This window comes from Squalius cephalus, assembly GCF_949319135.1.
Source record: "Squalius cephalus genome assembly, chromosome: 9".
Lineage (NCBI taxonomy): Eukaryota > Metazoa > Chordata > Actinopteri > Cypriniformes > Leuciscidae > Squalius > Squalius cephalus.
In genome coordinates this window covers 13,840,443-13,853,386 of record NC_137130.1, presented here as the reverse complement: position 1 = coordinate 13,853,386, position 12,944 = coordinate 13,840,443, and the positions used below count along the sequence as shown (strand labels likewise).

The window sequence follows — 12,944 nt, the reverse complement described above, 5'->3', positions numbered from 1 at the left end:
CAAAGTGTATCATCTGTATGCTCCGCCTGTAAAGGATACTATCTTTACTGCCGTCAGATTGGTCGCAATGCATGAAAGTAGGTAAATCTGGGTACAGTGTATTGATCATCGGATCATTTTATAGGGGATGTTGGCGTGGCCACTATAGGTAAGTTTCTACTATAGCCTACCTATTGTCTATTCTTTTGTGCTCACTGCATTGATCTAAATACAAGTGATCACCTTTTGGCGTTAGAAGACACTGGAATGCATGATGTTAAAGTTCTCACGCCCAGCTGCTGTCTTTAAAATTACAGATTTAAGTCATTGCTAATACAGAGTATTGATTATAGTCCTTATGACAGGGTTACAACGAAAATCATTATTGATGCTTCCATCCTGACTAGACGAATTAACCCGTAAAATTCACTGTGAAAATTCATACTAATAACACTATCGATACATTACACTTGAGGCTAATATAGAAGCACATGTGATGCATTTCTGTAACATTTCCTCTAATAATAAAAACACATTTTCTTATTGTGCAGTGGGCTGACTTCTTAGTATGATCATTAATCTCGTGTCTCGTGGCATCGAGTCGCCTCTAAAATGCCTCTGGGTGGATCACGCTCGCACCAGAGTGCTTGTTAAATATATATTTTTTGTTGTTTTATCGGATGTATCAGAGGCAGTGATTCCCTTTTTAAAGCACATGGTTAGCATTCCATTGACTTGGGTGGTGTATCCATGACTAGAGAAGTCCGATTCGCAATAGAAATGTTCTTTTGAGCCGAGTCATTTTAACCTTTCTGTGGAACCAATTCTCTAAGCAGAGTAAAGGATTGACAAAACATTTCATAAAGACAGAACTAAATATAGTTTTACAGCTGGGGAAAGTGATATAATGATAACATCTAACCAATGAATGACCACGGAATTAAAAAAGAAAAATCATATGAAAAAAATAATAAAATAAAAGACAGTTAAAACCTATATGGTTAAAACCAGCCTAGGCTGGTTGTCTGGTCTTAGTTGGTTTAAGCTGGAAGTAGCTGGATTAAGCTGGTCTCCTAGGCTGGTCAAGATGGTCTTCCAGCCTTGCCGAACTGGTGTTCAGCTGGTGTTCAGCTGGTCTCCCAGCTTGACCAGCTAAAACCAACCTGGGGTGTGTTTCCTAAAAGCAACTATCGCAAGTTCCGTCGTTACCAACAGAGATGAATGGAATTTGCGACCATATTGGCTGACGATACTTTTGGAAAACGTACCCCATATCAGCTAAAATAAGCGTCCAAAATTGTTTACATTATTTTAAATCTTAAATAATGTAGTGTTTTTATAAACATTTTATTGTTTTATTCTTATTTTTTATTACTTTTATTATTATATTTTCTAATTATTGTATTATACTTTTATCCCATAATTTAACATCAAAATGCTACTGCTTCTGTAGCACTTTGAGCTATGAAACGAATCGGTGAATATCCTTTCAACCTGTCTATTGAAATGAACCGTCCGAACGAACCGATTCTTTCAAATGAACCGGTCTTCCCAACGCTGTCATTTACGCCCATGAGCTACATGCGATTTATGACCTCTTGCGGTTCCCGTTTCTTTTCTTCATCTCAGAGTGTTCTTAGGCTGAGGGGTTACACTCGAAATTATTATTGCAAAATGAAACGAATATATGTTCAATATAAAAGCGGATCATTTTTGTTTTGAATGCGTGGTGCGCATGGAGACAACGAACGGCTTTGCAGGAATGAAACAGATCATTGTGCCTTTTTTACGTTGCGTAAAGAATTGCGTTGGATTAGGTGGCGCCGGAGGGTAAATTGATGCTTATGTTTAACTTTAACTCTGATTGACTAATTTCCTTTCTTTTGTTTATAAGGTATAGGCTAAATAATATAATCATGACAAAAAAGGGGTGGGGTTGATTATCTTTAAAAGGGTGCATGGGTCTGCAGTAGGCTATTAATCTATCTCCTTTTTTACATAGGCTACACTTATGGATGTGCTTATTATGATTGCTGGCTGAGTTTACTATTTAAGTTCACATTATTCTCTGACTTTGTTATAACGTTTAGTCAGAGCATCTCTCCAAAATTAAGATGATGTGAATTGTGCTTATCATTGTGCTTATCAAGTGACATGTCTATTGCATTGAGTATATACTGTCACTGTGATTTTGCCAAGTAAGTAATGTTCCTAGGTCAACATATTTTGTTGATCCTGGAACAACATTCCTGTGCAAATATTTAGTCCTAACCCTGCCTCTAAACCTAACTCTTCTCATAACTTATCCCTGAAATCAGAGGTAAGTGATATGTGAATAACACGGATGTAGAAGCACCTAACCCTTGATGTAAGCCTACATTTGACACTGTAAACTTGTCCCTCAAATCTGATTGGTTGGAATGTTGTACCTGGTGAAATCATGTTCGTTCACCATAGAATCACACTGCTCACATCTGACGCAAATTGCCATCCCTAGACTTCCTTGTGCTTCTTGGTCTCTTTCTTAAGGAAACTACTGCCAGCTAAACTAGGCCAGATAATGATGTTGGACCCTCATATCAATGAATTATGAAACCTAAAAAAGTACTTAAACTTAGGTAGCATAGCATGTGCATTTCTGAAACGGTTTGTATGCTGTGTTGTTCTGTCTGATAAGCAGTGGAAGTGCGTGTTTCTCCTCTTAAAGCACTAGAAATAAGCAATGAGGCAGTCTTTCTTGTAAAGCAGAAATTTTTTTTGTATTTTGCACATCAGAAAACAACACAACACTCACTTGCAAACTCTGGCTTTTAATCTGTCAGTTCAACTCTTGCATTTTAAATCTGACAGCGCATGAATTATGCATTGGCCTATCTAAAAGTTTGATGTTCACATGCACTAAAATAACACTAAACTTTATCTCAAGAACACCGCAAAGAAACAGGTCTCCCACATTGTTGTTTGAGTACCTGGAATGTATTTATAAACCATCTTTATATTGCTACACACACATATGTCTTTAAAATGGGATCATTTCTTATGTTTAATACTTCAGTGTTTCATTTTTGCTTAGGTTTCTTTGTTTAAAAAGTATTCCGAGGAAGAACACGGAAAGGCATGGAGTCTGAAAATGTTGGACTTGATAAGACTCAGAAACTCACTTGCACACATTCAGTTTTAATTTCATAGTATCTTATACTGTCCATCGCAACATATGTTGACCTGGTAACACTTCTAGCAAAGGCTTCTTCAAACTGCACCCAGGAGCGTTAACAGCACTTATGACAGGGAAGCCTTGCTGTAAAATGCCTCAAAAGCTCATGTGTTGGCCTGAGCTGCAATCACTATGCTAACCACACAAGCATGTGGTGTTTTTACAGTGATATGAAGAGCGATGGGAAAGACGATGGGCTATCCAGTCAGCGTCAGTGGCCTTTCAGGCATGGACAGCAGTTAGCACTCTTAAAAAATATTTATTTATTTTTATTTATTTATTTTGCAGTGATGCTACAGAAGAACCATTTTCGGTTCTCCAAAGAACCTTTTAAAAGAGCTAGTTTCTTCTTAGTTAGTGTGAAGATCATTCTAATCTAAAGATTGATGGTTTATTCATTTTTATTAACTCATTGATGGCTAAGGTTGTACTTGAAACATTCAATGCTAATATAATCTTTATTTTTAAGAGTGTATGAACAATTTTATACTAACTGTCACTCTGGACAATAAGGGAAGTATTTGTATACAGAATAATTCTGGTTTATATGGCATGATTCATATTTTAATATTGAGAGTTGGATGTTTCACAAGCGCATGAATGAAATGCATTAGGAACATATGAATGAAACCCCATGAAGTAAATGAGGACTACACAGTCACTAACAGCAGCTTTTGTGATGTTTTTGACTACTATTCGTGTGTGTTTGTGTGTGTGTGTGTGGAGGTTTCCCCTCATCTACTCCTTAGAGACAGACTGCACTCACAGTTTGAGAAAGAGAGCTGTTCTGTGGATTGTGCTGGCTAAATATAGAGCTACCAATGTTTCTGACACAATTATTTAATTTCCATCTGGCCTCAACGCCCAGATTAAAGTGAGGAAGGCTCTATAATGCAATTTTTCTATTTCCTAGTCTTATTCTCTTTCTCTGTCCATTTCACCATAATATACACACACAAACATGTTATTTACGTTTTCTGTGATATGAATTCCTTAGGGAAACCTCCAGTAGTCTTGGAGAAGAGCTAGTGTGTGTTGAAGACATGAAAAGGGGGGGAACTTGGTAGGAAATGATTAAGAAAGGGGAGAAATGGTATTCGTACATATTGCAGGCCAGAATCGAACCTGTGCAGAATAGCTTCAAGCATTTTGACATTTTTTGAAATAGACGATACTAAATTTAAAGTAAACATGCAATGCTAAAGTTCTTTCTTCCCTATTGTGATGTCTGAGTGAAGCAGCTTCTCAGACAAGGAAAAATATCGGGATTGATTGGATCGTCAGTTGTGGTATTGCTATTGCAGTGATTTCATGCGAGTGATTGATTGTCCCGCCCTCATGCCGAAAAACATGTAAAGAGAAGAGATGTCTTTGCGAGAGGGAGGGGAAGTTATTTTGATTAAAGATTAAGAGCGAACATGAATAAAAAAAAAAATGATGTGCACGGATAAATAATTTATAATAAACACTTGCATATTCCATAAAAAATTAAGAATTGTCAATTTAGATTTTTATGGTGAATTTAAGATTAGCTGATATTTGCAGATATGTATATGTTATATCTGTGTATATACATGCGTGCATACATACATGCATATCCTGTTTTATTTCTATCTGCATTAATATATGTCAGTTTATGTGTGTTTGCTTTTATGTGTCAGTCACGCTTGCTCAATCTGAAGAATAGTGTATTTTTTTCACTGCTTCTGTACCTTTCACTCTCACTGTCCCTCCCCCCTTCGCTCTCGTTCTTTCTGCTCTCTGATTCTGTCTTTCTGCCTGTCTTGTATTCTTGTTTAGTAAGGTGAAGAAATGTTATTGTTCTGCCTTTGATCATCCATGACTGCCTCTAGGGCAAATGTGAAAGTCTTCTGTGTGCATGTGTGTTTCTACATGTGTGTATGTGATATGCATTACTCAGCGCTTTGAACATATGTTAAAGGCTATGTTGGCTGAGTGGGCCTCTCTGTCAAATGATGTGTCTTAGCGCTGTAGGTGTAATGGCTGTGAAAATCTGAGTTTTGATGGCTAAATGTAAAAGCCTCCAGGGACTCTCCTGCTCCAGTTAGCACTACATTCTGACTATATGCTCTAGTAGCAACTGTCCATCAGCTCACATTAAAATATGCCACTGTTTCTGCAGCGTATGACTTACTTTCTTCTGCAGAACACAAAAGGATTTTTTTTAAATAATGATGGTTGCTCATTTCCAATAAAATGACAATGAATAGGGAATTGAGATTTTGAAGGGCACAAAAATATTATAAACGTGACTCATATTATGTCTTCCAAGTCTTGTGAAGCCATACGATAGCAATGTGTGACAGACAGGCTGAAATTGAAGGTCACTGGTCAATGAAGGAAGATTTTTACATTTATTGCTGCACTCGCTTCAAACACTAAGTAGATTTTTCAGAGCCATGAAATTCTTGTGAATTTAATGGTGAAGATACTGTGCCAATTTATGAGACCATAAGCTGAGGCCCAGATTTAGACTAATATTACGATTTGAGAACTGAGTCCATGACAGAAGATATTTTGAAGAATGCTTTAACCGTTTTTGCCCATGCAATGAAAGGCAATGGGGTGCAAAACAACATCAAACCTCTTTGGCTTTCATTGTACAGACAAAAATAGATGTTTTTTTTAAAAAAATCTTGTTTTGTGTTCCACAGGGGGGAAAGTCATTGGAAAGACATGAGGATGAGTAAATGATGACAGAATTTTTGTTTTGGGTGAACTATCCCTTTATAATAAATAAATAAATAAAAGCACAGAGAGATTTTATTTTCACAAATCAATGTACAGTCTTACAATATACAGAAAGATCACTTCCTATGTACACATTTTTTTTCCCTTTTGTTTTTGTTAGATGTATGGTAAATACACAGTATCTGAAATACAAGTGATGAATGTTTATCTAATTTTGCATCTCAGTTAAAAAAAACATTAAAAAGCACAGAGAAAAACAAAAGAATATGCTCAAGATTTGTTTGGGGAAAAAAGCTGAACATGCCTGCTGTTCGTTTCTCCCATCTGAACTCTGAAAAGTGTCAATAGAGCAAGCCTGGTAGATTAGAAAACTATTCACCCTGAATTAGGAATCTGTGTATCCCAGATTTCAGATTTCAACAGCCTGGACAGTTCATCTAGACAGATCATGTATCAAAGTCTTCAAAACCTTGCATTCTTGCTTTTTACAAAAGAGATTTACTTGGCCTATGCTGCCCTGTGAAATATGCAGCAACCCTTGAATTGTCTCCAGAATAGCAATGGATCAACACACAGTGTTAAAAATGAGATAAGAAGAGTGAAACCTGTCTGAAGTTGTTAAACATTTGGCTGTAATTGCTTTCTTCTCCTTTATGATAGGATATAATAATAACTTGAAAATGCTAAGCCCCCAGCTTCCCTAACCTGATACACTTTCTGTTAGTGCATATGAGTGTACATGGAGTAACTTTAGAGGAATTCTTTGTGTGTGTGTGTGTGTGTGTGTGTGTGTGTGTGTGTGTGTGTGTGTGTGTGTGTGTGTGTGTGTGTGTGTGTGTGTGTGTGTGTGTGTCTGTGTGTCTGTGTGTGTGTGTGTGTGTGTTCAGGGCACTATGAGGTAACCCCAGAAGAATGCAATGTGTGCTTGTCCAGGTCAGATTTCTCCCATTGATAAGAGAAATGAAGACTTGAAAGTGGTCAGTGGTATCTTGGCAAACTCACATACCACACATTGATCAAAAACATAGTTTATCCGTAAATTACCTGTAAATCATCCCATTTAAGGTAAACCACATGCTCAAAACAATTGTTTTTTTCTACAGGACAAAGTTTACTATCATTCTCTTCTGATTTCAAGAGGATGGTATAAATACCTATAAAATAAACAGATGTTGATAGGCTTAAAGAATGTATGAAAGTTAGAGTAAATACTTGCAGTGAATAGTGCAGTAAATTTTTTGTTGGACTAAATGTATTAAATGTAGGCTAGGCAATTTCGGGGAGGCTAGCAATAGCAAGCTAGCTTTAAAAGCATTCGATCCCAGCCTCCCTTCAGAGTGCTCTTCAAAGCCACGCCTCCTTCAAAACACATAAATGCACACAGCCAGAGCAGAGTCTGCAAACCGTCACGAGAGACAATGTTCTGTCATGAAAATCTAGATGGCACAGGCTGATAGGTCCTTAACTCAATCTGCTTGCAATCACATCATCCTCTATAGAGCACAGCTGATGTATCAGTAGCCAATGAGCTCGCTGCTCAACTTTCAAATACTTGGTCAGCATTTGCTGTAGCAGTTGCAGCACCTTCAGAAATCCTCCAACTTACCCAGCTCCACCTGTATAGATCTGCTATGGGTAATTCATGTATGCTATTTTGTTCAGGAGCAGCAACTCTTACTTGCTCACAGCAGCGTGTTGGGTATGTATTGGCAATAGCAAGATCCGTACTTACTCAGCAGCAGCAATAACAGATGTAGCGTAGCAAATCTATTCTACCAAGACCAAACTGGAGCAAGGTTTAAGGCTCAGGGAAGAATGAGGTGGGAAGCAGCGATCGTTCAACAAACTTAGACAAATAAGCAAACAACAAAATGAAAGTAAAGTGGCAGCCCATCACAGATGACTGCCTCATAAATTCACGAGTTCACACTTACATACAATTTGAGGGGGTAAAGTTTAATGCGTATTTGGCGTGCTGTCCGGGGAGAGGGCTCCGAGCTCGGAGTTCGGCCCGAACCCAGAGTACTCCCCCGTATGTAAGTGTTTAGGACTAGAAGTGAGGGTGGTGGGGGGATGCTGCAAAACTGTCAATGTATTGAGGTGAGATTGCTGAGTGTATACACACCTCTTACCATTGATTGCTGAGTGCTCTCCACTTGTGTTAATTATCTGAACGTGCTCCTCCTGAACTTTGTTAATAAAACCTCATTTAACAACAACATACAATCCAGGCCTGGTCCTGGTCTTCACTCCTCCTTTTATCCTTCCGTATCTCCTCGGAGGTGACGCTCATTAGCACCCGTGCCACCGGAATCACTCCGTTCCCATGGCTCTCAGCCCCACCCTGCTTGCCACATCAACATTGTAATATCCATTACCATGCCAAACAGGAAATGGCAGGAAATGTGAGAGGAAGAAAGTATAATGCAGAATTTAATTCCATCATGATGGTTTAATGCAAGTGACTTGTGATGGAATAAATTTGCTGTGCCATGCTGTGATCAAATTTTTAGACTTGTAAATCCTCTTATAGGTGTGTATGTGTATGTGTGTGTATGCTTTTATGTGTGTGTTGATGTGTTGGTTGCTTTCTTTGAGATGGCAGGTGGCACTAGCTTGTGTGCACTCCAAATGAGTAATTTATGAGTGGATAAATCAATGCACAATGTCTGTGCTGGAAGTCTCAGTATAGAGCCTTGATACTCTTGGCTTGCTAGCCTCATGATAATGACAGTGTGATGTTAAAAGTTTTTTCCTCCAGAATAACTGTTTATGTTTTTGTTCAGGGCTTCTGAGTAATATTACCAGGCCAGCATGCTGGCTTAGGTTAAATGTGATTTTGTGGGAAAATGCATATGTCTGCTTTGCAATGGTGTAGCGTCGCAATTTCAAAGATCAATTTTAAAGCAACGCCATGAAACCGAGCACCCAACAGTCAGTGCAGAATTCCCTGAAGGTGAAGAACTGAGGACCAAAAAGGCTCAAACAGAACAGAACGACTAAGAAAAATAGCTTCCACAAGAGTTCAAGTGAGCGGGCAATGGGGGCATAGTAATGAAAAGGAATATCTGAATAGTAATGAACTACAGTAGATATCCTAAGGATCATACCTTCTATTCTTTAATAATTTATCACTAGCAGATATATTCCAGCTAGGATGGAGGAAGCGGAAGGGAAATGTGTTTTTTTTTGCAAGCAAAATAAATTTAGTTTGGCTTCTGAACTGGCTAAAGTTGTGCAGTCCTGAACCAAATGCACCTTGAGCTTGTTGATGCCAGCAGAGGTGCTTTACAGTGCTTTAGGCTTTGCTGCTTGTTGTTTCCATTATGAATGTATTTGTTGTCACTGTATTGGAGAAAAGCAATGTAAAAAGAAGACCGAAATGTGGGCTGTTAGGTTGAGTTTTAAGTTGTTGTTTTTTTGTCGTTAACAAATGTGAAGATTTTTTATTATTAAATTAAAAAATTCTACTTTAGCGATGCAGCAGTGAATCTAAAACTTAATTTTTTTTGATAGTTTAGTGCATTTTTAAAGATAAATATATAAGTAGGTTGAGAGTGTAGGAAGACTAACTTGATAATTTGCTGTCTTTCACAGCAGTGGCAGTCTTAAAAATATATTATTGTTCATAATTTATTATTCTATGAAGAAAATGAATGGTATTTTTATTTCTGGAACCAGACTACTGCGCTGTATTGCAGTACTTGATATAACCTTGACCTTTTTAAGAGCTCTGAATTCAATAATGTACATTATTATAACATGATTGTATTGTATTTGATGTATTTATGGTATAAGGTAGGAGTTTGTTAAAAAATCTCTTCCTTTCTCTCTCTCTCTTTAGGTTGCTTGATAACAGAAAGCCCCTAGAGACGATCCTGTCAACTTGCGCAACTTCATGTATGCCCTGATCATCGTCTGCACTTTCACTGTCTCTGCATTCCTCCCTCTGCTGTGTTAAACCAATCACAGCACAGACAGTACTGCCATGGACACGGATTCCATCCACTCTGGTTATTCCCACCACTCCAATAGGTCACGAGGGTCAAACAAACAGAGGTAAAGGGCTGACCTGCCTCATGTGCATTCATATACACATGCATACAGTACACATCATACTCTCTTTCTCCTCTCTTGGTTTCTTTTCCAGATTTATTCATGCAGAAAATGTATATTATCATCATGAAAAGATTTTGCATTTATTTCAAGCTTCAAGTTTATTAACGAAATTAAGTGAATTTGTCTGTGGAATGATTCTGTTGCTCATTAGTGACGGGATGTCTTTAATTACTTTCAGATTAAATTATTGAGAATTTGCCTCTGATGATTCTAAATTATTACTTTGAAAATGTAATCAGTGTCATAACACATTAAAGAAATATTCTTGGTTAAAGGTTCACTCAGTAATTTTTCTTCATTAAAAATAAATACTAGTCTCACAAATATAATTAATATGAAATATGATCACATTAGATGAAGACTCTATTTGTGTAAATCTAGATACATTTAAACAAACAAAATAAGGCCTGTTAGGTTGAACTTCAAGATTTTTGTTTGGGTGTGCAACAATTGTGAGAGTTTCCTATCATAAATAACTGTTAATGCTTGAATGACTTTTTGCTCACAGATTTGGACTGTTTTGACCCCACCCACTGTAATTAGGAAGTTATTTATTGAGCTTCACTATTGTTTGGTTTCCTATAAAAAACTCAAGTGAAAGGCCCAAACAGGCCTGTGGAATTCCAGCATGAAAGCAGAGAATGTATGCATCTTCAATGAGAAAGCCACAAATGCATGTCCTCTTTCTGTTGGCTTTCAAACGTCCTGCCACTTTTTACTTGTGTATCTCTCTTTCCTTCGTTAATACTCCTATCAGTCAATAACTATTTTTGGATGAATTCGAGCATCTATCATCTTCATATCTTACGGTGATCGTGCCTGTTTAGGACTCAGTCTGGTTTCAATCTTTTGCATGGCAAAAATGGTCCATGAAAGATGTGCAAATGATAGTTAAAACAGTGATTATTAAAACATATTCACTTTATTTTTCACACACCAGTTTCAGACTGTCTATTTCTATATGTCTATAGCATACACTGATCTGGCCACTTTCCCTTGGCTCAGTGGGCAGGATTACATTTTTTCTGTCCAATTTCCAAATGAAGCTGAGCTCCACATTTGACATCAACACACATTTATAATGCCTGGGTGGGGACGGACACCTCAGTGTGTCACCAGGGGCTATCATACTGCCTCTCCCATTCAGCCTCAACACCCAGTTTATATAACTTCTAATTACATTCCCATGCTTCCTGCAGGGTATTTACAATACTGCAATACACACAACGTTGTGTAGATCTGCACTCTTGGGAAAAGGGGCTTTGTTGTTTTATTCATTGATTACATTTTTAAAGAATTTCTTTGGGAATTCAGTGCCAAGACCTTTAGCACTGTTAAAAGCAAATATAAATAAGTTTTGTCTTGAAGCCATGAAGGGAGAACAATTAGAGAATATGGTGTGTTGTAGCAGTTAAAGATCTGTTTGAGGTTAAAATTTTATTTTATTTTAAAATGAATTATTATTATTATTAAACTATTTAAATAGGTGTTTAAACTTTTTTTTTTTTAAATGTATAAAAATATATATATTTTTTAATTCATATATCCCACATCATACCCAAAGTACCCACTGTAGACATTGGTGGACAACCAGTGGTGGATGCTTTCTCCCCAAAATTCAGAGTATTGGTAAACAAATAGAGTTTTTTAATAATTGATTGTTCATCTACATGGCTGTCCACAAATCTTGAACTTTGTACTTTGTTGAATGTTGTAGCAGCTGTTTGGCTTAGTCCCTCAGGCTCAGCTGTAGATGTTTCATAATACGACACAATCTCGTTCCCACTATGCCCAGGCGTCCAGGATTAGAGTTAAGCAACAGGGGGGTCGGGGTCTGTGATGACTTGCTGTAAAAGGACAGGAGCATTTTAAGGGTTGTATTGGAATTAATGTTTTAATATAAGTTATTTTAGCTAATCAAAACATGTACTTTTATAAACTGTCAACCAGCTTCCAAACTTAACAGTTAGAAGTCATTGTAAGACAAAGGCAATTCTCTAATCCACATAATGCATTCTCTTTATACATACTCACTGATCTATAATCAGAGAGTCACTTTAGAAAAGTATAGTTGAGTGGTTCTCAGCTGGTGGGTCGCATATCTGTTCTGATAGGGTCACGGACTAGGGTGACCACCTGGTTATTGCTCTGTTGCAGGACAGTATGTGATTTTGCGGGACAATCCAGGACACGTGTGTGAGAGATAAAATGACTGGCACTCTGTTTACCCAGGTTCGAGTGTAACAATATAGCCTATTTACTCTATAGAACCTATTCAGTCTGCTAAATATAATAAACTAAGCAATAGGTAAAAATCACATTTTATACTAAAATGAATTTCCTTAAGTTGCAACTTTTTTTCCCTTTTATTAGACTATGCAAACATTAAAGGAGTTTTACCGGATTCAGTGCATCTTGAACCAGTATTTTTGGTTGGATCTGGCAGGTTTAATCAGGATGTTCTTATCCAGAATGTGTCTTGATGAAGTCCTGGCTGTTGTAGCTGTATTTAACAAGTTTTTATGAGGTCCACACTAAATCCTTTGCTCAGTCTAGTTGTCAGCATCTGGAAAAAATCCTTCTCTACTAATGTGTTGGTTGATCAATTTCCCGCTCTAGCTAGAACATACAGCTGCGCACATGGATAAAAGCCAATCTTATTCTTAGTATTTCTTATATTTCTTATTGTAATATATAAGGGAAGAAAAACAATACAAAGATGGGACACAGCTTACGTCTTCCTGGATGCGGGACAAAGCTCCCAATTTGGTCACCCTATCACAGACTGCAAAAAAAAAAAATGCTTACTTAAAATTTGTACTACTCTTGTGCAGTGCAAGTATAGTGTACTAAAACTAAAACCATTAAAAATTTTGTCTTGAAAAAAACAAAACATTAACTGAAATAAAATAAAATATTA

The 12,944-nt window shown here is 37.3% G+C and overlaps 1 protein-coding gene across 3 annotated transcripts in view; it reads left to right on the top strand.

Annotated features, from left to right (window-relative positions):
* vangl1 (VANGL planar cell polarity protein 1) overlaps positions 1-12,944 on the top strand; it is a 31,993-nt gene continuing 19,049 nt past the window's right edge. For 2 of the 3 annotated variants that reach the window (XM_079882418.1, XM_079882416.1), the window contains exons 1-2: positions 1-148; positions 9,750-9,964. In XM_079882418.1, coding sequence (XP_079738544.1) covers positions 9,894-9,964 — 71 coding nt within the window. In that variant the 5' untranslated portion in view covers positions 1-148; positions 9,750-9,893. Of the gene's footprint in view, positions 149-1,585; positions 1,810-9,749; positions 9,965-12,944 lie in introns of those variants that run through there. The other variant, XM_079882417.1, reaches the window with a different exon arrangement.